The 25,360-nt window shown below is 40.7% G+C and overlaps 1 protein-coding gene across 4 annotated transcripts in view; it reads right to left on the bottom strand.

The window, feature by feature from the left end:
- Positions 1-816: 816 nt before the first annotated feature.
- Positions 817-25,360, bottom strand: part of BTRC (beta-transducin repeat containing E3 ubiquitin protein ligase) — a 114,063-nt gene continuing 89,519 nt past the window's right edge. For all 4 annotated transcript variants that reach the window (XM_053949556.1, XM_053949558.1, XM_053949557.1 and 1 more), the window contains 11 exons: positions 22,967-23,198; positions 18,272-18,458; positions 14,532-14,628; positions 13,515-13,652; positions 12,916-13,034; positions 10,335-10,584; positions 9,565-9,683; positions 6,380-6,490; positions 5,697-5,775; positions 2,163-2,356; positions 817-1,147 (listed from right to left, as the gene is read on the bottom strand). In XM_053949556.1, coding sequence (XP_053805531.1) covers positions 2,195-2,356; positions 5,697-5,775; positions 6,380-6,490; positions 9,565-9,683; positions 10,335-10,584; positions 12,916-13,034; positions 13,515-13,652; positions 14,532-14,628; positions 18,272-18,458; positions 22,967-23,198 — 1,494 coding nt within the window. In that variant the 3' untranslated portion in view covers positions 817-1,147; positions 2,163-2,194. The remainder of the gene's footprint in view (positions 1,148-2,162; positions 2,357-5,696; positions 5,776-6,379; positions 6,491-9,564; positions 9,684-10,334; positions 10,585-12,915; positions 13,035-13,514; positions 13,653-14,531; positions 14,629-18,271; positions 18,459-22,966; positions 23,199-25,360) is intronic.

Below are 25,360 nucleotides of genomic sequence, written 5' to 3'. Positions count from 1 at the left end.
CTCAACCACCATCTCCAGGGTGTGCATTTGGTCATTCAAGTGAGGCAAAGTCTTATAGTCATGGCCAGAATGTTTGTGTAGTGTGTCCACTCTAGGGTGGCTCTTGAGAGCTCCATGAAATTTTTAACAGCTCCCTCTTCCAGTACCCATCTACAGCCTCTCTGAGGGAGAAGGAATGGAAAGATAGGAGCAATGTCCAGATTTCCTTCTCAGCCCAGCCTCAAACTTTCTCCAGTTTACAGAATGATTCATAAGCCATCAGAAACATTCTGTCTTCAGGGAGAACAGCAGTAGGAAGATGGTACAGACAATCCCTTTGCTAGTGAAATACTGTCCTGGGCCAACAGTTCACCTGGGGTGGGAGTGGACAGGATCTCAGTCCCAGTCCATCATGCTTGGGACTTTGGCAGGAGAGAGTTTAACTTCTCATTGACTAGCATTCCCCAGCAAAGCTGATGTTAAGGGGAGACTACAATACACATCCAGCTTCCAAAGGGTTAGCATAGCAGGCAGGAGAGGAAAGAGATGGATTTGGCTCATAATAGTCAAATTTCAAGGGTCCTCTCTCCACAAAAAATAAGTCTGCAGTCAGAACAGCCAAAAGCCGCAGGGAAGCTGGGGTTGGGGGGATGATGGTCGGGCTGTTATAAGTGTTTCTGCTGCTCTTCAGAGCTGAATGCTTTTTCAAAGGCCTAGCAATGGATTTTGATTTCAGCCTGAGAGTAGCAGCCTCCCCACCCACCCACCCACCCTGAAGTGCCTCTCAGCAAGATGCACTGTGGCTGTAAGTCTTCTGCTTAACAGCAAAGCAACACATTCTGGCAACATATTAAATATATTCATAGGACATTGGTGACTGGGCTTGGAAAGGAATCAAATAGGGTAAAGGGAAGAGTGAACACGAAGAGGGAATGAGGGAAGAAAGGGATGGAAAGGTTTAAAAATGTTAACTGTTCATGAAAGATAAAGTCATCTTCTGATATAGCAGCACTTTAGCAGTCAGCCGCGCTGAGTAGACCCTGTCTGAGATCAACCGCATGCCAACTTTGTTCCAGAAACAAGTCTGAGAGCCTCTCTCTTCAGCAAGTATTGGTTACGTGGATAGTTCTTTTGTCCTGGCATTTAAATACTGCAGCTTAAATGAGTCCTGGGAACAAAAAACAGAACAAACCAAACAAATCCCATTCATACTAAGCCTTTTAATGATTTAAAATAACATCTGATTGACCAGAGTGTTTGAGAAAATCAAGATCTGACAGGTCTAGAGCATCACTGTTCCGTTACCAAACAGGATACAGGATATTCCCCCTCAACAGAGCACTTTCATGAGGAAATGTCACTGTGGACACCCCTTTGCAGGAGCCTGTCAGCTCTTCTGCATTCTTCTCTCTTATGCTTACTGCTATTAACAGTAATTGTGCATGTACCCACCCACACAGGCAATCATGTTATGCCACTTCACTCATATGCATCAAATTCACTCTACAGCTGACCCAAACATATGAAACATTTTGTACTCCCCACACTGTGCTGGCCAAGACAAAAGGTGATGAGCAAATCAACCAGGCTCTGATATGAATAATTTAACATCCATGCTATGCCAGAGAGAACAAGGGCTAGGTCCTATCCAGAAATTATTTTGCACATTGATGCATCTCGATTTAATTTGCCTCGGCTTGTGCTTGTGCCTCAGTGTCTCCTCCCCTAGCCAAACTGTAATCTTCAATCAGCTTGCTGCAGAGTGAGGAGAATGGTCATCCCTTCAGAGGGAGGTTCTTGGCAAAACCCTCCTGCCTGGTGACAACTGCCCAGGGTCAGGCCATCTGCATCCTCTTGTTAGGCAGCAGCTGCTCTACTCGCTCTGCAGAAACCCTTCTTCCTTCTGGACAGCAGTATAACTGATTTAATTATTGATGATGATGGACAGAGGAGGAGAAGTTCTTCAGGGGAAGTCATAGGCACCACATGTCACAAATACAAAAATAATGTCCCTATTCTAAGGTACCAGAATCATTCCTGTCCTTTTACAGGACACTGTAATTACTGTATAACCAAGATGACAAAAACTGATAGACCTAGCCAGTTATTCAAACAGCAGGCTCACACTACATCCAGTGTCACCTCTGAGCCTCACCTTATTTTTAAAGATTTTTTTTTTTTACCTGTGTGAGTGTGAGGTACAGTGTAGTGTTATTTATCTGGAGATGTAGGTGTATGTTCTGGATGGGGAACGAGTGGATTCTGCCTGGGCAGCTGGGTCATTCAGAAAATCCCAGATGAGGATGGTGTCATCATGTGAGCTGCTGACAATCTGGAACTCATCAAACTGAAGTCGAAAGACTCTTCCAGAATGCTCCTGAAATGCCAGTGAGAGACAGATCATGTTACTTTGCAAACTAGCTGGCACCTGGGATGGAGTGGGGAAGATAAACTTGGGCTTGATTTTAGTGTTATATTAATTTGTCAGTAAACCCCATGTGACACACTGTGCATCACCATCACAGAGCATAAATTAAACCCTCTCTCAAAGAAAAGGGTTTGCCATATCTGAGTACTTGACTTGCAGAAAGTTTATGTTACAGTTGTCCCACTACTCCTTAAATCCCAATATTAGACACACACTGTGCAGAACAAACCAAACTCCCTCCCCATGTAATTCCATCTGGTGAGGCTGACAGGTGCACTGCCTTTCCTATTCCAGGACAAAACTCCTTCCTGAAATTACAGCATTCCCAGGTACAGTATAGGTTAGAGGGTAAGAGATGAGAATTTTGCATTCAAGACTTGGCATCATTGTCACTGCTGAAGAGGGAACAGCTTAACACTGGAGGACACTAAGGAGCCTGTTGTAAAGTCCAGAGACACAGCAGTAATTCCTCCTAAGCAGTTCTAAAAATATGATCTAGAAAGGGCATTTTTTATAGGCAGTTTGCATTCTGTTCTGAGGCTGAGTGGAAATGGCATGACGATTTGGCAAGAGTTCAGACCATAATTAACAGGAGGTAATTGCAAGATCCTGGATATCACAGAGCAAATCCACTCTGCTTTCCCTTACGTGTTGCCTATTTTCTCTTGGTGCTCATGACACTCCAAGAGCAGTGGCCTCTTCCTTGGTCATCAGGGAACAGAAACTGTGCAGTGATGGTGAGCCCTGTCTCTTCCATGAACACACATTTCTCTTTAGTGCTCACACATTGTAAGGGGCTTCTGAGGGTCAGGAAGAAAACATGTCTTAAAATACTTTAATACTGAAACTACAGGTTTCTCAAACATTTAGGCAAAAGAGAATTGCTAGTTACTAAAGGGGAAGTCTTTGTCTTCTAGCACAAGACTACAAAAATACAGCTCAGTTTAAAAAGAACAACAGATGCTTTAAAGTGAATTTCTGCATCTTTAAATCAAAATTATCTAAAAATAAATGCAAATGTAAGCCAGATTCTAAGATAAAGTTTTAGAATTTATAATCAATGGAACCTTTTTGATCTTCTAACTGAAACTTGAGTTTGTTTTATAAACACCTTATGAGTTTCTGTCTTCCCACCCATTCTTAAGGGAAGTGTTTTTCCAGATTTTGTGTTATGGCAGTAAAGAAGTTCTTCCAAAAAGTATCATTACAACAGTCAGATCCACTGATGGATTATTCACAGAGATGGTGGGGAGGGGAGAGAGAGAGAGAGAGAGAGAGACAGTGAGAGAGACAGAGAGACAGAGAGGTACTTTCAAAAGTTCTTTTCAAAACTCTCTTTTTGATCCCTGGCACTGTGGTCTAAGTAAGGCTGCCCTACCTGGACTGTTTATGTCATGAGGAAAGCTGAACCGTGAGCTTATTCTGATCATGGAAAGCTTCTGTCAAATTCATGTGGCCACTGTTCCAGCTAATGGAAGACAAAACTGGAAGGGACCTGGCATGCAATGAACATTTGTTATCTGTGCACTTTCCTCCTACTGTTTGAAAATTGAACACAAGCAGCAGGAGACTCATGATGTTCATTGTGCAGCCAGGTTTAATTTTGGAGGATGAGGGAAGAGGAAAAAAACACCAAAGCATGGGTAAGCAGGTATAAGGACACCCTGTTGTCATAAAAGTCCTAAAAGCACAGCAACAGCTTCCTCTGCTCCCCACCCTGCTTTTGGCCCCCTCCATTGCTATCAAACAGGGATTTATGAGTATCCATGTGTTGAGATTCCTACAGTGTTTCCATCCCACCGCTTCTGATTTATAATATAATTAGCTGGGGCACTTTGGCTGTCCACTGCTGGAAAATGCAGAGGAAATCACACCAGTTAAATTAAGGCTACAGGTTACCAGGCACACATTTGTCTCAGGCTGGAGCAGAAACACTACTAATACCAAGTCTTAAGTCTTAGACTCTCAGGATATGAGCTCATGGGCAGAGTTGTTCCATAGCTTGGAACTGGGTGACCAATGACAAAGGGCTTTTCTGTATTTCAGCCATGAAACTAATTTGCACTTCTATTTGGCTAACAAGAAGGTTTTTCAATAGCACCTGCAGGCATCCAAAGCTCTCATGGACTCTGATCCCATAGCTGATGGTCCAAATAGATGATTGGAAAAAGGTAGCATGACTTAATGATCTTACTGCCTGTCAGCTGAGTCCAGTAACCTCACAGCCTGCACCAAATGTGATGTAAAGTACTTCAGTGAAATCTACAACAGGAGCAATTCAGGTGGTTGATGAGCATGCAGAAGGTCAGCCAGCACAGCTCAGCTGGTGAGAAGTAACCACACTTTTAGAGAATCAGACAGCCTTGATATGATCTTGTTTTAGAGCACAGGCTACAGTCATGAGCCACAGCAGGACAAGTTCTAACATATACCTATTGAAACACTGCCCAAACACTTTCAACCTAACATATAAAAACACATAGTACTTATTTTTGGTACTGAGATTTTGGTACTGGTTTTTTATGAGATTTTGGTACTGGTTGAAATCTTGCTTTATCCTCAGCAACAGTGCCATTTTTTTGGGTTTGAATGTGGTGGAAAAACACTCATTAGAACCACCTCAAGGCCTTGGCTGTCCTGGCATTTTTCTCACAACTTTCCCACATTATTCTAAGACCAAGCAGAGCCATTTTTAAACATGACTGTGAATGTTGTTAACACTCACATAATGACATTTTAACACCATCATTGACCTGCACTAGAAACCAGTGGACAGCATGAAAAGAGAGTTGCTGTTTAAGCATAAGGTGATTTCACTGTCTGTTTCTGTCTTGCTTTTTCTTTAAGCACCCAAAAAGCAGTTAAAAAGAATCCCAAGAGTGTTTTTGTTCCTGTTCCTCAAATTTGGAACGCACTATTTTCAAGAAATTTCATGCCAATAATTCAGAGAATTTACTACTACATCATCAGGTACACACAGATTAATGTAAACCCACTAGCATATGGATTCCAAGAATGAATTAAAAAACTGATTCAGTCATTAAATTCAAATCAGAGAATAAAATTGTTGAAAAGTCCAGAGTGGAGTGAAAAGTTCAGAGATTCTAACTTTTAATGCTTGCAATTAATAGCTTGCAAAATTAGAAGAAGTTGGACACCCAAAAAAGCCAGACCCCTAGAAATTATTTCAAGATCATGCAGACTGGGGCTAAACGGACTTGAGTTTTCACAGCTCAAGACAGCTCTGAACAAGCACACTTTCTTCAACACATCTATCTAAAGCTCTTACCACAAGGGTTCGCAAGCAGAGGGTCCCTGCTGGAGCACGGGGATCCAAAGCAGCCACAAGATCCCAAACTTTAATTTTCCTAGTGGTGAAAAAAATAGACAAACACCATGGCTCCATTAAAGAGAAAAGAGCAAGCACTCAGAAAAAAAATAACTGTTAGTACAACTTAGCTAATACATCAGTGTAAGGAAAATTACAGCAATCCTTCTGCTCTTGAGACCTAGTTCTTGCATTTCCCCTTTGTAAAGCTTATAGAACTTAATGGGAGGCAAAAATATGCTGTCAGTAAAGTAAAACACACAAAAAGCAGGTGGTAATAACAAACAGAAACACATGGGAGTGCAGACAACTAGTCTGTAATGGCAAATGGTCCTGCAGACAACCACAGATTGGAAAGATTGTTCTTAAAAGTGGTTGAGCTGGAAGAAGTTTCAGGTTGAGTCAGTCAGATATTCTCACCAAGCACAAGAACTGGACCACACACATCAAATCACATGGACTTATTTCAAAAGAAGAATGAAAGTTATGCTGTGTAACATGGTCCTCATTTACTGGCCATGAAAAGGTCCTCTTAGTATGACAGACAGAGAGTCCGATATTTATATGGGAGATGCACGAAGTGGGATGGGAGACACTGAGACACACAGGAAGATGCAAAGCATTGACTGCACTGATAACCTCACCCATCATATGCCCCACTGACTATCCTCTTGTTATCAAAGCGTATGCATCTCACCAACTCTTCATGGCCTTCCAGTACTCGTAAACATGCCCCACACTCAATATCCCACAGCCTGGAAGAGAGTATAAAGAAGCATTAAGAATTTTTTATTACCTTAGCATTGCAGTGCAACATTTGGTCTTTGCTTGTAGTTAATGGAAACTTGGAAATAAAGATTATGATGGAACAACAAAGAAACAAACCACACTCATCACTCCTTTTCCCACAGTTAAATGGACACATGATTTTCCACATGACCCTATGATGTTACAGTAACACACAGGAGATGAGTCACAAACCAGTTGTGTCTAATATCTACAGCTCTAGTAACACAGGATATCTCCCAGTTATCTTCACAGTGATTCTTCAATCTGTGAAGTTGATCTTTCAGGAATCTGTGAAGGGCCTAACAGTTTTCACTTGATTACAGCACACCAGTCAAGGTCAGAGCAAGCAACTCCATGACAAAGGTCAGCCAAAGGCACTCTGGCTGGTAGAGAGCATTACATCTCTCAAGGACTGTAAACAGGACGGACAATGCCAGACATTAACTGGTGCAGAAAGGTCTGAAGAGCAATCTTGCGCCAGGAACTTTTGTGCCATGTGTTTCCATTCCTTGCCATTGATCCTGAAATTGCCAGCAGCTCTGGGAGGCTGCATCACACTAACTCAGGCCTATATTTTCAGGTCTCAGTCTGAGGTTTTACCTGGACGGGATTACAAGAGGTGATCATGTCCCTTGTCACATGGCAAATGAGCTTTCATGTACAAAGGGGATAACTGCTATTAAGAGTAGGGTCTCTTAGCAGAGTTGGTGCCAAAGATCCTTCTCAGAATTGATAAGTTTCTCTAACTTCTACTTCTTTAAACAATCAAAGAAACAAACAGTAAAAGAGCTAAACTTAAGGTTTGAGAACTAACTAAAAAAAAAAAAATCACTACAATTTTGTACGCAGTCAAAAACATTACCACTGCTCTTCCCTATAACTTTGGGAGAACTTCTGGAAATAGAGGGAGGTCTGCAATTATCTCAGCCTTTAATTCACTTGAAAGCTGAGCGGGAGATGTACAGAAGGCAGGTGAGTCTGAATCCCCACCTCTTAGAGAGAATGCTGTTGTCTAAACAGATTGGCATCAGATCCTTATGTGTACACACCCTAGAAATAGACACATGAAGACCAACCACTCATTAAAAACTTAACCCAAGATGATATTATCTAAATTTATTTTCTTGCCCTAAATTCTCTGGTTCCTTTTTTTTCTACACCTTTTGTCTGTAGCAATTGGGAACTTTGGCCCTAGAAGCCAAGATACTGAAGTGATTGGATTAAACTTGATGGACCAGTTTCTGCTAGATGGAAATTAGCACAATGATAGTAATGTCTATGTAGCTGTTGGATTAAACTTGATGGACCAGTTTCTGCTAGATGGAAATTAGCACAATGATAGTAATGTCTATGTAGCTGTGTCCTCTTATACAGGTAGAATTTCTGGCTTAAATCAAAACCTAAATAATTTTTCTATGTCTCAGGTACTTCATATGTCCTTTACGTTTGCAGTTGCAAAACTAGAAATCACAAAGTCATCTTCTCGAAAAACGTTTCCCTGCAACTGAGGAATAATGGGCTTTTAAGTTCTGTACTGAATCTGTACTGTTCTGTTCTTATGCTGTACTGAAGTCCAGCATACAATATCTGGTACTGGATTAAAATCAAACCTACAAAGCAGCAAGCCATCCACAAAGATGACTTAGGAATCTTTTTCATAATCGTCCTTCCACTGACTTGTGCCCTCTGCTAATGGCTGGGAGAAAACTGTCTTTTAGCATTGGGTAAGTCTTTTGCCTTGCTCACACTGCTGCTAAACTTGACTTCCATTAAGATTCACTGTTAACATTCCTGAAATTCTAGCACAGTTTATCTGTTAAGTACGGATTTTGTCCAATGCAAGCATAAAAGTAACTGTATTCCTGTTTAGCATTATCACTATCTTAACATTTATTTTTATTAGCATTGCATTTTTAGATCCTTCCCTAACTGCTGTAGTATTTAACTATTTCTTGCTCTACTTCTTTGGCCAAGTTGGCCAAGTTTCACAGTACAACAGCAGAGGCTTATTTTTTCTATTTGAAGTGCAGTTCTCAGCAGTGGTGCTGCTCTTACACAATGCCTGAAATACTTCTTCACTTGATTAAGAGACGGAAGTTTTAGCTCTCCTGGTCATGCTCTCAGACAGCCCTGTACTAAAATTTGGAACAGTGACCTGGTCATGTCAACCAAAGGACCACTGTTTTTCTACAGAATGCAGAGCAGGGAGAGGCAGCATGTTGCAAACCAAGTCCACAGGCAAACAATAGCACAGATAATTCTCACTGACAAAAAATTATTACTGACATGTGAAGGGTTCCTGCTTACACTGTCCAGCTTTCAGGTTTCATCAAAAGGCAGACAATTATTTTAAAAAATGACAAAGGGAAAAGGAGGTTGCTGTTATTCCCATTTCCATGACAGAGCCATTTTTCTGTATCACATAAACTAATATTCAAGCTTGTTCCATACATCCTGAAATTAGTGGGACATTCCTCTGCCAGCAGCTGCAGGATGTAGGGAGAAATTCTGGCTTGTGATACCAGAAAGAGTTAAATCTCAGACTGCAACCAGGGCAGCTGGAGAAGTGCAAAAGGCAGCAAACTGAACTTCATGCTCTAAACCAGCTGTTCCAAACTTAACCAGGTGCCAAGTACCACAAGAAGAGTTTGGCGAGAGCCCAGGAGGATTTCTGCAGAGGATTAAATGCCTCTTACTGCAAATTTGACCCCTTTAACTAGACACATAGCCCAATTAAAATATCACAAGAGGACATCGTAGGAAGTGGTACTTGCCAGCTCCTTCATACACCAGAACTGTCAGAGGAAATTCAACTTGTTGATTAGTATGGGACTCTTGAGATGTAGAGGATGAAAGACAACACAGTAAAACAGGCTTCTAATATCTCTTTCCAGTAGTTCCCAATGTTCTATACTAAAGAAAGCATATTTCAAAGTTGACAAGGGTACAGAGCACTTCAGTTGCCTAACCTCAGCATGTCCCAGGGCACCAGAGACAGCGTGCTTGCACAGAACCCTGCGATGGGGAGTTTGTCTCTCACCTGATGGTATTATCGGAAGAGCCGCTCACTACTAGCCTGTCTCTGTACTGCAGACATGCAATGCCTCGTTTGTGGCCATTTAAGGTGCGCACAAATTCGCAGGTACTAGTGTTCCATACCTGTGACAGGAAGGGGGGAGGGAACCACACAGAGACAATATTATTATGAAGAGACTAACAATAGATGGTGTCTGTATGATAAATAGATGCATCCAGAATGCTCTTAATGAAGATGCTACCATTAAGACTGGGAAAATCACCCCTCTGATGTCCTGTGATTATAGTCTGCAACCGATAGCAGGTTGGGTCACTGTACACAGAAGATTTTTGCCACACGGTATCAAATTAGCTTCCAGGTTTAGCATTCTTGGGCTATGATTTTGTTTACATGATATAGATTATCCTGAGGTTTAATGCTGCAGACTGGGATCACAGCAGTAACACTTAAGTGTCTCCTAACCACTCACTTTCACTTTTGTCCCCATGCTGCCCTCTAACAACTGTTTAAATGACTGAACAGGTTAGAGAAGTGGTCAAGTTGAAAAAGAACACAGAAAAAATGTTCTTTTTAACTGCATCTGTACATGAAACTGATTTGCCATAGGTTCTGTAAGTGAGTTGTGCCAGCTCAACTGAAGAGGGACAAGTGCAAATGAGCAGGAGGAAGAACACTGCTCCTGAAGTGCCAGGGGCCATCTTCCCTGTCTGGTCACTGTTCTTTGTTAATAAATACCCCAGAGCAGCAAATAAAAAGCCTCTGAAACACCTCACCTTTATAGTTCTGTCACCTGATGCCGATACAATGTACTTGTCATCAAAGTCCACTACGTTGACGGCAGCTCGGTGCCCTACGAGCACCCTCCTCAGGGTGATGTCTGTTGGGGAGGCCATGTCCCACACGGCGATGGAGCGGTCCTTGGAACACGTCACCATCATGCCGTTGTTGAAGCGGAGGTGCAGCACGGCCTCGCAGTGGTGGATCAGGGTATTCAGCATCTCGCCTGCATTCACGTCCCACACTCTGCAGGTTCAGATTTCAAACCAGAGAGAAGAGAGTTAACAACCTGCACTGTGAATTTTCTGCAGAGTGAGAGAGGGACAGGGAGAGGTAATTGACTCTCTAGCGATATTAGAGAAGCAAACATCACAAGTTATATCTACATCTATTAAATAGTTAATTAAAAAATGTATTAGATAAACCTGTTGATTATGTGTACATTGAGACAGTCCAGCAGCCAAAAAGCCTGCAATGCAGTTAACACCATAAGAATAATGCACCCAGGAAAAAAACATTATTTAATTAAGAGAATTTAATGCTGAGGAAAGGTAGAAGACTGATGGCCTTAAAGACTGGTGTTTCCTGGCCAGCCTATTATACACTTCATTTCCAGCCAATGTGAAGAAGTAAGATCCCTGACAGGCTTCATTTTTGACCTCTCTCACAGGACTATCAGCTCAAGTGGTAATTTATACAGAAGCAGAAGACAAGACAATTCTTTTCAAACAAATACAAGTAATTGTCACAAGTTGCATCATGATTTGCATATACCCTGTGGTGCATCTGGTACACAGCTACATTCCAAGAATGCGCTGAATACCCAAATTAAGACATAGCATTTATGTCAATTTAATGTTATTGGAACCAACTGTTTCAACTGAAAGATAATTTAAGATGCAAGTTAGACAAAAGCTTCAAATAGAACTTTTAGTACTTGGAATGAAAATTTTAAGCCTTAAAAATATTTATTTTGGGCTATTCCATTGGCAAACTTCTTTTACCCTCCATGAAGAGATTTCTTTTGGCACTATCACACCTATATCCCAGATACACTATATGAAAGCAGAAAATGGCTGTATCATCAGGCACATCAGATCTTGCAGAAGTTAAAACTTCCCGCTGCCAATAAGGCAAGATGTGAGAAAGACTTTTAATGTCTTATTTTGTAACTTAAGAAAACTAACATGCATCAACTTATAAACTCTAAATGAGAAAGAAAACCACATTCCAATTAGAAAATGCAAAGGAGAAAATTCTAAAGACCTGAGCCATTAACATATGAACAGTTTGCAGACAGGGTTGCCAAACTGAACAGGAGCTGGAGACCCACTGACTTCTTTGGACAAGTGCATCCCTGAGATCTCAGAAGCATTAAGAGCCCATCTGTACTGTCTATTGGATGAAGCCTCTCTTCCTGAGGAGACCCAGGGATAAAAGTGATGCATCCTATGTGCCTCTGGGGTCTGCACAAACATTTATAGATACAGTGGGAGACAAAGTATTCCTGGGCAAGTAGCCAGTCTGCAATTTGGCCTGCCTGGCCTGATACGGAAAATGACAGTGCTTGTTACAGAAATCAGCCTCTCCGTTTGCGATCTGTTTAGCCCAGTGCAGTTCCCACATCACCTCCAGGCGGGCAGCGTTGCCTATGAACGACATTCCTATGAATGGATTCCTATGAATGGATTCCTATGAATGACAGAACCCCAAAACCTAGCAGAACTGCAAGACTGCATGCATCACATGTCAGGAATTCAATTTAATTAGCTTAATAATACTACTATTAGTCTAACAACAGTAGTTTACACAAGCACCGAGGACCTTGCAGCCATCTGAATACATGCTAATAGCTCCAGAAAAGGCCACCAAGGCAGCTTTTTGCTGTCTAAGTTCACTACATGAGCAGTGCTTGTACTTTGACAAAAAGGGAGTATATAACAACATGGAGAAGTCAGACCTGCCCCTTCACATCCAAGTTCATATTGCAATTCATTAACTCATATGTGCCTCTATTTACACTACAGGTCTTACACTCTCTGGTATCCTCTAATATGACTAGTGGACTTCACAAATGCCCAACATGCACCAGAAGTGCTACCTTGAGGTGTCCAGCCTTTTACTGGAGACTTGAAGGAAAGCAAGGTTAGAAAGATTTAATGAAAAGAAACATCATGCTGAAATTTAATTTAAAGTCATACATATTTTGTTAAAATTAAATTACAATGGGCAACTAAACCTCCAAACTTGCTTTGAAAACTTCAAATCTTAAAAAGTTATTCTCAAAGAGAATTTATAACATTCTCAGGGAGTGTCAAAACACGCAAAACCTTGGTGAAATGCCAGATGGCCTTCCTAAGTCGTCTTGACCTTGAATGGCCTTGGCTTAGATTCTCTTTTCTCCCTGACAGCGAGTTTCATGGACATCTGATAAGGACAGCACAATGCTGGACAAATATGCTGAACTACTTCAGGGAACTGCTTGAACAGCACACATTTAAGAAGAAATCACTTCAGCAGCTTGCAAAGCTAAAATCTTAAGAGGCAAACAGAAAGGTCCAAATCATGAGCACACACCTGACTGTTGAGTCTGAAGATCCAGTAATGATCACTCGTTCATCATACTGGAGGCACAGGACAGAACCTGTGTGTCCGGTGAGAATTCGCTTGCATTCCAATGTATTCTTATCCCAGATCTAAGACAGCAAACATTCAAAACTGGACAGTTCAGTAAGGTTTTCATCTTTCAGCACTTAGTGGTTTGACTAGACTGTTTTTTACTACAGCACATCTTCCATAGTGCACTTAGGACATCTTTAGTGGCATCTGCAGAGTCTTCTACAGGCTCTTTGGTGCAATACGTTGACATCTTTGATATTACTGGCTTTACTACGAATATTGGTTTTACCTTTCTCACTAGGATACAGGGCCCAGTAATTACATAGCCTGTAATTACTGCTGGACAGAAACTCTGCTGGTGAAGCCTGTCTGTCTGAAAACAGGGTCTCTCTAGCCAGATAAAAGAGTAGCTGCTGTGCAGGTGGGAGATGGGGGAAGGGGAAGGAGAAGGCTGGGTTACTAACAAGAGACTGGGTAGGTGTCACTAAAATTAGGACACTATTATTTATGGCATAGGCACTCCAAGCCATTAGTAGGCCATGATGGAGCATTCTCACCTTAATAGTATTGTCTCGTAGGCCGCTTACTATCTTCTGATCATCATACTGTAAACAATAAACCCCTTTGCTTGTCTCACTTCGGCAGTGGATCCTCTGTAAACTGTGCCTTCCACACCGCCAGTTCGACTCTATTGTCTTGAGGAGAGACAGGAGACAAATGAGATGCAGGGGGAAAAGAAAAGCACAGAACTATCTCCCCTTTTTTTGTTTGGCTGAGAAGGCAGCAGACGCTTTTCTTTATGCTTTTTCCTGCAATCAGGCCCATACAATGACATAACTGCTTTGTAGAATACATATAATAAAAAACCAATTGAACAGACAAATGCTTGGAAAACATATTGTGGCTAAACTGGTCTGTGTTGTTGGGAATGGTGAGGAATAAGTAACTAAAAGCCTTTTTCTATCTCTAACCTTTAGCCCCTTGTGACTCAACAGCTGAATAACTGAAGAGAAAGTCTCAGTTGAGCTCTAAATGCGTTTACAAACTTGTCACAACAGTGCCCGAGCACTGCTTCTGCCCTTAGGAAACAACCAGAACATGCCATTTTGTTCACACTAAATGCAAGGCAAACATGCTCAGCTGCTTCCTGTTTTCCTGAGTCTTAGGATTGCAGACTTCAGAAATGCACTTTCTCCCTGCCTGAGTTCTTGATATCTTCCTGTAACAGCCTATTAGGTTTCATTGCACCAAGACGAGCTAAGTACCATGGAACAGAGAAAACCAAGATATGCTACTGTGATATCTGATATGCAAGGTGTGGAGACTCCACCTACAAACAGCTCACTGAACAATCCAACTCATCCTCTGCCTAAAGGAGCAGAAGGATCTTTTATAACTATCCCAGATCTACAAACTCCAGACAAATACAGACATGTCAGATTTAATGAAATATTACACTGCAACGGAATATACCCATAATTTCAGCATCATGAATACATCAGGAACATTTGAAAAAAAAACAAAACTAAAAAACCAACAGTGAAACACCACCATATCTGGCAGCTGTTTCTTACCTCTATGTCTTGTATAATTTTGGGGTAAAGTGCTCTGTAGAAGGAGTTGGGTGGTGCAGTTCCATCAGGAGGTTTATTTTTAAATAGATATTGCCCCCTGGAAGACAAAGAATGTTTCCATTGAACACAAATCATCTTTCAGCATTTTGGAGAAAGGTCCTCCTGGCATTTTACAAATGGATAACCACTGCTGACAGATTCACAGTCAAACTTAATTTACTAAGATGGGATGGTTCCTTGTTTGTTTGCCCTGCAACATGTCAGTCCTGCATTTTAACACTGGAATGCCCAAGAAAAATCTGTGTCTAGTATCTCGGGGAAGGGAAATAAATTCTCTTTTGGAGAATGGACATGGGCCCATTCAGCTCAGTAAGGGTTGACAGCAGTTCATGCTTGCAATACTCACAAACATTATCAGAGGTCACTTTTAAAATAAAGCATGCAAAGCTTTATTTTAAAACGAAAGAAGTCAAGGAACCCTCAAATTCACTATGCATTCAAGGCTAGCTTTTATCTATATTAGCAGGAACAGTATCAGTTTGGGTACATGGACATTTTACTGCTACTACTCTGTGTTGGTAAGCAACACCTCATCTGTGGTGCCTCCCTCATCTCAACACTGATTTGGAATACTCATATCCCAAGCTAGAGTTTTGTTACCAAAAAAATCTGTAAACGGCAATCACTGCCTGCTGCGTAAAAAACTTTAATTCCTCATCCTGAAGTTAAGAAGCCACCAAACACGGTGTGGAAGCTAGTAAACCCCACCATGGGCGTACTAACTGCTGCTCTGTCTGGCAACATGCCTCAAAAAATGGAGAGAGGCACAAATGCCTCCGAGTGCAATCCTGGCATCCGAGGCAGAGAGTTTACACTGGGCCAGCTCTCCACTTCTCTCTCCCTTGCTCCATTACAGCATAATTAATTGTTCAATACTTCCTTGTGCATTTCCCATCCTTTCCATGCAGTACACCTCAAAACTCATTTCAGAGAGTGTACATTAGCCGCCCTGATACACTTGAACTAGAGAGATCAAAACAATGAACCAAAATCTTTGGGTTGTAAGGCAATACCAAACTACAGGACTGGACAAGCAAAATGACAAATGCTCAGGAAAATAACTTTTGATACTTCCTTAAATCAAGAATTCGAAGTACAACTCGAGAGAAAGGTGCTTTCATGTTTAGACAGTGGAATTACCTGTTTCTTCAACAGACATGCATATGGGACCAAACACATGAAGATGGCACACATGGATGCAGACAAGCTACTAACTAGACAGATGCCTATTTACTGCGATCCAGCCTGGAAGTGCATTCATGAAAATTAGTATTACTGGCCAAGGAAGACAAAAACTTCTTTCAAGATGCACAGAATACCTCAGAGACATCCTGGAAGACTTGGGGCAGGTCTAGAAAAACCTGTGTACAAGCCTATGTGCCTAAAAACATTTTTATTCTTTCTAACTTTACTAGCTAATGTAACACAAAGTCTGGTTGCTACCTGTAAGTTGTGCCCTGCTGCATGTATAGTCAGTTGTTTACTGTTCAGCTGAAGGATTGCTTGGAATTTCCATGGCATCCCAGTAGTTGTTGTGCTGTGGCTCTGGGATAAAAGGAACTATTGTTTGCAGGTTTTGATGACCAGCCAATTCAATCAGATGGACACAAGCATGCCCAGATTTTGGCTTTCTGTTTTATATTTCTCTAAATCTGTGTAACCCTTACTGCTCCCTGACAATCTGCCAGCGAAGGCTGCCATGCTGCAGAACGGGTGGGGTGGGTTCAGTTGTAAATCATGAGCTGCAAATGCTGAAATCAGGCAGCTCATGTGCAAATTGAGGAGCTGTAAGCAAATAACACCAGCCATCATTCTGAACTGTCCAGTTAGTAATATCCTTGTGCCATGCACATAGATAGCACTGATTACAAGCTATGAAGTTCTATATGGCAGAGATGCAATTGCACGGGGTATTTCCTGTCTGCACCTCCTAACCACACAGTACTATCTGTTCATCACAGAGATAATCAGAGGACAATCTGAAAGACTTGGGCACAACTTGCTCTTGTATCAAAGTAACCTCCAGCACATAGCACAAACCTGAAGAAGAGGTACAGTAACAGGGTGACTGTCCTTGAGATGAAAAGCAAAATTTTGCACCTGTCTTTTAGAAATGTCATGTGTCTGTATGACCAGTATTTGGTGCTAATGTTATTTCTAGTGTGTGGAGGGAGCAAACCCCAGTGATGCCTCAGCAGAAGACACCCAGCTGATTACACCATACTCCCAAGAATGGAGTAGAGTAATTGGGAAGGGTCTAAAGAGAGAAAACTGAAAATAATAAGAGGACAAGACAACACATCATTATGGTTGGCTAGGGCAGCTAAAACATAGGAAATATGGCCATCTTCCAACATGAAAAAGATTACTGCAAAAAGAAGAATGAGAAACTGTCCTGTTTAATTTGCAGGTTAAATGTAACAAGTCAAACTGTAGCTAGGAAGACAGCCTAGATATCAGGAAAACCTCTCAAACACTGAAGTTAGAAAGAGTAAAAAAGTAAAACCATTGAATTTCTTTTCCCAGGCATTGCCTGGGGAATCTCCATCAGTAGAGGATTTTAAGAACAAATTAAGATGAAGATTTGGGATGACTTAAGAAAAACCTGTCTCTTCCTATGGAAAACAAAAAGGACAAAATGACCTCTCAAGCTCCTCTTAGGACTTACTGTGACCTCAACAGTAGGGAGAAAAAATGGAAGTCCTGGTGAGAATAAGGCACTAAAAGAAATGCAAAAGTTACCACTGCCATACTTGTGTTTATTTTACACTCTTTAGAAACACTGCACTATCGGAAGCAGATCAAAGTAGTATTTATTTTTAAAGAATGTCTCATAAACCTGATTTACTTGCTTTTACTTCCTGAGACAAACAGTATAACAAAATTAACCATAAACCAGGCGTCTTTGTTTGCAACTCTGTATCTTTTTCTTTTTAATAGCAACCAAAATGCCTGAGCTGTCACTTTTATCTTGTTTATGAAATATTCATACCCAGTTTCCCTTCTGCCAACATCCTAGGGACACCCTTGGAAAAGAAAATTATGTATTAAAGGGTGTACCCCTGAGAGAGAAAGTTCTAATGAAATGTTAGCAGAGCAGCTTCAAACTTGAGTGAGACCTACATTGTAGTAAGGCTATTCCAGATGATTATTAACTAATCTATCTGCATTTCTAAAGTCCCCTATTCTCCATGGTACCTACTCTCAGCTTCCAGTTTGAAAATTAAACAGATATCTAATAGTGAAAATCTGCTGAGGAAAACAAACAGACCTATCAGGAAAGAACTAATTCATAGCACATGCTCCCCCACTGCCACTCCTGAAAAAGCTCTTCTGCTCTGAACTGCTGACCGGTTTAGGGTTCCCCTGAGGCACACACAGCTTCTTAATTTGAACTGAAAGACAGCTGGGTGTAAAAATCTCAGTCTGTATATCTCACTTGTCACAGTGGGGTAAGAGCATGATCAGAAGAGGAAGTTGAGGAAAAAATCCCCCACGCTGCCACATCGCCAAATGTGGCAACTAACTCCCCAATGGCTGATTTCCCATGTAAGTAACTGTCAGGTTTGGAAGCAACATGATGTTTCAGTGCTGAATAATCCTCTTCAAATATGGTTTGAAACACACAACCCCTGCTGTCCTGAATGGGGGCAAAAGAGGTGAAGATTCAGTTTCCTTACCATCCTCTCCTCTCTGACAAACCCCTCCACAGGGAGTCTGTCCTGACCATTCTCTCAATAAGCTTCTTCCACAGCATCCCATCTGACGTCACCCGGTACCACTCCTTGCACACCAGCTCAGCAGCACACAAAGATTTGGCATCCAGGTATGACAGAATGTTCTCAGCAATGTGATCCAATCCCCGAGCTGGGGGAGAACAACAACAACAGAAAAACATTATTTGCTGGCCAGACAACTCCCCCTGCTAGTACAAAGATACATTCTCCTTCCATCTCCTCTTCTGCATGCGGATCTGGACAAAATGCACAGAAGAGCATTTGAGGCTAAGTTCAGGAGTGAGCAGTGTTATCCAACTTCCTTTGGATATAGCACAACAAGTCATTAAAAATAATAAAGAATCCAAGAAGTCATTCCAATCTACTTCGATGCGTTTTAGCACTAGGGGGATATTCTATGGATGGCATTTCCAACTCAGCAACGCAGCCCCCAAAATCTCTCTATATTAGGACCATTTCTCATCTCACTGCTACAGCTGTTCTCATGTTGCAGTGGCTCAAAAGCTGTTTTTGCTAAAGCAGTAGCTTTTAAATGTAATGAAGAAAAAAATATATATTCCCAATGTGTGCCCTGAAGAGTAGTGGTACCTTTAGACAGGGGGGAGGGAAGGATATGCAGATGCACAGGGACGTCAAGAGGGAAGGAGAGGCTGTGTAAGGAGAAAGTGAAGCAGGTTTGCTAGTTTCATTTATTTTAGTGGGTGAAGGAAAAATACGACCAAAATAGTATCATTTGCAAATATTTCCCAGTGTGAATACCAGGACTGGCTTTACTTCAGCATGACTGGAATGAAATGTAAAGCAATTGCCTGGCAAGCAGCTCAATGTAATGTCTACGTAGTGAAGATTATGCTATGTTTCTTAACTGGATGTCAGTAAAAATGTGCCCTTACCAACTCAAATTTAATCACAATCAAGACTTCAGGAAAACAAGATGCCTTTTAAATGAGAAAGCTTACAGCTTCTCTTGAAGGCTCTTTAATTCACAAGTGAGACACACCACCAAGAGATTATCTCACTTCACAGGTTAAATTTCCTACGCTTTGTTAAAATTTAGACCACATCATCCCTCAGGCATAATGTTCAGTCCAACCAAAAATGAAGCATGGCAGATTGGTATTACATGCATCTTCCCTCTGGTTCACATCTGGGACAAAGTTAAATACATGTTTTCTTGCTTTTAAAACAACAGCCTCGAAGACCAGGCCCTGCTTGTGAGAGGGTAGGAAAAGGCAGTAAGTACATTTTTACAGTCACATGTCTGGACTTTTGCAAACCCAAACTGGATGCAACCAGCTGACTTTGATTAGAGTTCATGACACAAAAATGGCCCAACCTTTTTTTCCTTAATGAAAAGATCTCAAAAGTATCTCCCACTGCATGAAAATGAGACAATTCAGCATGCATCCTCCTGCTGCTTTCAAATATTCTAAACTTAGAATACACTTTGGGTCAGACATTCTGCTCAGCATTTTATGCTTCAATCTTTATGTAGAAAAAGCATGTGAATGATACCAGGCACAACCAGAGAGTGGAGAAAGAGGTCTGACATTTCTTATCTTTAGAGATGCAAAATTAAATGTCAACCTGCAAAATAAAAGCATCATCAGCCTTTATTATGTACTTAATCTGAAAAGGTATGTACAACCACTATTAAAAAAAAAAAGCGTTTGCAAATTTAGATTGACTCCACAGCAAATTGTGGAAAGAGGGAGACAACAGTTTAGTGAATGTGAACAGGAATTTGCAGGAATTCCACATCTGGCAGGATAGACATGGACATCCTGTTGCCCTGTTCCTGAAGCTTTGTGTGGAAATGACAGATTTCCCAGTCTGTGCTGCTTCCAGTGGCCTCACAGACATTTACAGTCTCACCAGGACACTTACAAATGCCTGCCTCCATGGAATCCTTACAGTTGGCTTTAAGTCAGCAGTGTCACCCGATGAATTAATTTTATATATGGGGAACAACTGGTGGTTTTAGGAAGCAGGGCTACACTGCAACACCTGGGCACAGTAATCTTCACCCATGTGCCCCTTCTATTTCATCAGGGGCTGCACTTTAGATCTTGGCTGCAATAAGTCATCCTTTGCCATTGATACTAGACCCTTTGCAGCAAAAGAATACTAATGCTCTGGCCTCTCCTCCTCACATTTATGACAAGTGGATAGGCAGAGCTATTCTGGCCTAGTTGCAAACTCAATTTTATTATTTTGTTTCTTAGGAACAGCACAACTCACTGAGGCATGTATCTAACAAAGCATTGCTTCCTTAAAAATGGAAAACTCTGCTCACAGAAGATTTTGCTAAATGGATGTGAAACACAATTAGCCCTCCAACCCTCTGAACCAACAAGAATGTTTCAGCTATTTCACACGTGAAATACTTATCAAAATGACTTTCCTCATAAAAAATGTTAAATAGCTTGAAAATGCTAAGCAGAAATCTTATTTTTTCAGAAACTGAACAAATTTCGTTAAGTACACAGTTAAGCTGTATTTTTCAAACAATCGTAATTCTGTTCAAAGCACTGGGAAAATAATCTGAGCCAACTTTACTGTATATTAGTAACACACGCCCATGATCTAAAATTACCTTAAATTCTGGTCATTCCTTGGGACTGTGCTAGGAGGACAGAGATAAGATGCCTCATGACTTTGAAGTAAGCTTTATTGTTTTATTCACTCAAGGGGGAGAGCAGGAGAGAGAATGAAGTAGTAAAAATGAAACCAGAGCACTAAACACTTGAGAATTTCAGAAAACTAAAAAATACTTACAGAGTTTAGGGGTTTTTTTTCATTATATGACTTAATTTAGAATTTTAGGTTCATCACTTTTTCCTAGGCAGTTCCTTACCTTCCTCCCTTCCCACTCCCTTCACTAGAACCTGGTTATACTCAGGACATCCTGCACAGAATGCAGAGTATGTACCAGTGTAATTCCTTGCTATTAATTTTCTCCCTCAGAGCGATATTCACTAGGACATTTGCACTTTGTAAATATGCAAAGTGATGCACATACATTACACACACATTTCCCCCAACTATTAAAATACTCACATATTAGCTGCTTGGTTCCCATTTATTCTGCATTCTGATAGAGTAAAATCAGCTGCTTCCTGGGCAACTGTGACTAGACTAGTAACAAATATGGTATGGCTGGGAAATTTGGAATGTGTCTACAAGTATGTATAGCACCTCCCCAAAATTCTCAGAAAAAGTGCTGTAAGAAGAAATTAACCAAGTGCAGTGAGATGTGTTGATTTCATGGGGTGCTTTCATGAGGCTCTTTGGAGAAAAACCTGGAAAAACTGTGTAAGCACCTACATGTATACTTCCACTTTAGAAGTGGAGAAACCAATGCAGTTTCCAAACACTTCTATTTTTCTGAAATAGAGCAGCTCCACAAGTTAGAATGCTGCTCTAAGTACAAGAAGATTATTGCCATTGGACTACTAAAAACTAACATAAAGCAGGTACTTAGCATAACTAAGATTTTTTTTTAATGCTACAACAGCCATTTGATTACTGGGCACAATGAGCTTAAAATCTAATGAGTGTACCTATTTAACTTCCTAGCAAAACTCCTGCAGTGCCTTTATGCTTTATACAATTCACAGTTAAACATACTTTTTTTCCATCTTTTAAGGGTAAAATTTATATTTCATGTTGAGAAATCCCTTCTGAAGAATGATCAAATGACTGGATTGATCAAATTGCCAAAAGTTCAGCACTTCTCCAAAGGTATACACAGAATAAGCTTTTGGCAAGAAACACCTCTCTTCAATTGGCTGTTTAGAGACAACAGCTGTACCACTTCTTGCTCAGGTCCCTCTCAAACTAAGGACCTATGGCATGGGAATGCTAATCTATTAAGAATCTATCTATTTATGTATCTACAGAGGTATGATCTAATGGTCTGAAAAAATATGAGCTAAAGAGCCAGGAATTTCTGTTTGGTTCTGAAACTCTATTGCTGTTTATATCTGATCTCTCACCACCTTAGTTTTTCCCATCTATAAGACAGGGCTGATAGAAAACTGCATGCACACTCTACTTTTTGTGTGCATTTTATGAGATTTGCCCATCTGAGAATAGCTGGGATAATATTTTCAATGGAAAGCACTAAAAAGGTGCAAAAACCAGAACACTTCCATGTTTTGCTCTTGTGCCCTCCATTTTCTATTAGCAATTAACACATAATCAAAGCAATGGCTTCAGGAAGTTATTTCAGTAGGAAAGAGAGACAAATATCTAAATAAGAAAAGGGAAAACCTCAGCTGAGCAACCAGAAAGAGTAGTAGTTTTAATTTTAAAAATTTTCGTTATTCATGCATCATTGTGGGCATTAAGAGCACAACTACATGGTCCGTGACTTGGGATAACTACCCATACAATACACAGATTAGCTACCATTTACTCCTAGATAAAACATGACAGTGTTAGATCATGCCTTGAGTTACAGCAGGAACACAAATTAAAATATTACGACATTTCATACTGGTATAAAGCTTTTCATTCAAAAACTATTATCTGTTTTGCAAACTGACCCTACAAGAGACCTCTCCAGCAGGGTAGGGTGGAACAGAACAGTTTTTTGAAAGACAGGGATCAAGCTCCCTCTGCCTGCAGAAATACCTGGCAGTGCAGTGATGAAGTCCCTCTGTAACATGGGTTTGAGGTATGAGTTTATGTGTCCGTGCTGGTAGTGACACATCTGGGAGATGAGGTGCTCCACAAACTCCACCTGGTCAGACTCGGACCATTGTTCGAAGTACTTGACGCAGAGCTCCTTCTCCTTCTCATAGCTCGCAGACAGTTTTCTTTGCTTGGGCACAATCATACTGGAAGTGCCATTGGCAAGTTTTGTCTGTAAACAGGAAGGAGAGGAACAACCCAAATAACACATATGAGAAGAAACACAAGCAGTTGTACAATTTCTTTTAGGGGGCAGACAACAGAATGCAAAAAGCACTCTGACACATGAAAGCTGTCAGACCACACATCCCGGCTGGTGCCGTCAGCCCAAGCGCAGCCTGCGGGACAATGCACTGGCTCGTGCCAGAGCTGCACACAAAGGACTCTGGTCAGATGGGAAACCTTCAGCAACAGTTTAACATAAACAATTTTATTTAACATGTTGACAGTAAAATGCATTTGGATTCCTAATGTACACATACCAGTTACTTCAATGCACCTACAGCAAATTGCATTTGTACTCTGGTGTTTTTTTTCTTCTGAAGAATGGATTGCTGCTAAAATTCATAGGGAATGCATAAAATGGATGAAAAAAACTGAATTATACCTCGAGAGCAAAGTCAGCTAAAATACACCCTGACATTTGGTAAATAGTTCTTTCACAGAGTAAAAATATTTTCAACTTTCTGATCACTGTTAATATCTTGTCAGAAGGAGTCAGCTTAAAGAAGAGTTTCAGGAACAAAACAAAACACTGACATTTCAATTTACTACTTGATAGTAAGATATAAATTCTGCTTTCTAAATGATTTAACTGTAAGAAAAGTGTGCATTTTGCATTGCAAGTGTATCCTTTGTCAAATTAAGATGAACCATTTGCTGGGAAATTGTTTTTTCTTATGCTGGTCAAATAGTTTCTATTTCCTGCTGAAAACATGTGATTTTCTGTCTTTCATTGCAACAGTTTAACACCAGACAGCATTATAATAAGAGTAGATATTATTACATTGTTTTTATTGTCAAAATACACACAGAAGTTCTTCATTAATTATGAAATAATTAAAAATAACATACAGATATAAAAACATATAAAACACTGAGGAAGGGATGCCATATTTTTGTTCTATGATGATAATTCCAAGCATCAACCTTGCCAGGGGCCCTTATTAAATTGAAGGGGAAAAAATGAATCCCTAAATCTCTCTGCAAAAATATCTAATGAACTAAAAGAATGGCAATGATTAATCGACTTTACAGGAAAAGGAAGAACAACAAAAAAGCCTCTTTTCACCAAGTGCCAAAACAGCAGACTATATAGAGACCATAAAATTTAGTTACCAGTAGTAGATTTGGAATGCAGAAGTTTCTCATTTCTTGGGAATAATACCTCCCAATCCCAACAGGAATCCTGACTTCAGAACACCAAGATTTCATAATTTGAAAATCTACTTAACTGATCACCGTACACATTTCATTTTCTTATAGATAATGCACCTAAATACTCTTTTCAACATTTCTAGAGGGCTGGACCTTCCTTTGGTAGAAAAAGACAGTAAAGAGCTGTGATTTTTAACAAGCAGCTTTTTTCTATTTCTGGATTATAGTTTGACTTTAGTTTCTTTGAGAACACAGAACATGGTGATCACACCCTAAGTGCTCCATTCTGCAGCTCAATGTTTTCAGGTTTATCCCTGCTCCTCCCTGAAAATGTGTGGCTGTGGCTGTGCATGGCTGTGTCCAGCAAGATCGTGCAAGACAAGGACAGCGAGTTACAATTTCATTCAATCCTCACATGGACAGCACTGACTGCAAACAAGTCACAGAGCCAGTACTGAGCAGCAGGAAAGAAAAACTCTCTCTTGGGCTGAGAGATATCACTAAAGAGACCGTGGGCATCAAATACTGTGTGTGAAAGACTAGACATTTTCTAGCAAAGTCCACAGCAGTTAAGGGCCTGGCAAAAGATGATTATCAGTGGAGTGGACTGAACACCTGTGTTAAGGGATTCTGGTCATTTTTGCTGCAGTTAAACTGCCTGCAATACAGGCATCCCAGTAAAAATGCTGGATTAAGACAGTGGGGAGATGTTGTAACCTACAAGTTTGATCTCATTTCATTTTTCATTTTTTTTTTGCTGTGCATCTTACAAAAACAGGTTGTCTCTACAAAGCATTTTTTAAAAACCTATCCAAGTGTCTTTTAATTTGAGAGACTCTGAAGTCTGCCTGAGAATCTGACTCTGCTGAGCCTGAGTGGAGCATACAGCTGTTGTGCAAAGCTGATGAAGGTGCAGCTCCTTTCACAGGGTGGCACCACGTTCTGGCCTTTCCTTGC

Source organism: Vidua chalybeata, chromosome 8 (genome assembly GCF_026979565.1).
Source record: "Vidua chalybeata isolate OUT-0048 chromosome 8, bVidCha1 merged haplotype, whole genome shotgun sequence".
In the NCBI taxonomy this organism is placed as follows: Eukaryota; Metazoa; Chordata; class Aves; order Passeriformes; family Viduidae; genus Vidua; species Vidua chalybeata.
Note: the sequence above shows the minus strand (reverse complement) of the source record. Positions and strands in the feature narration are given on the sequence as shown.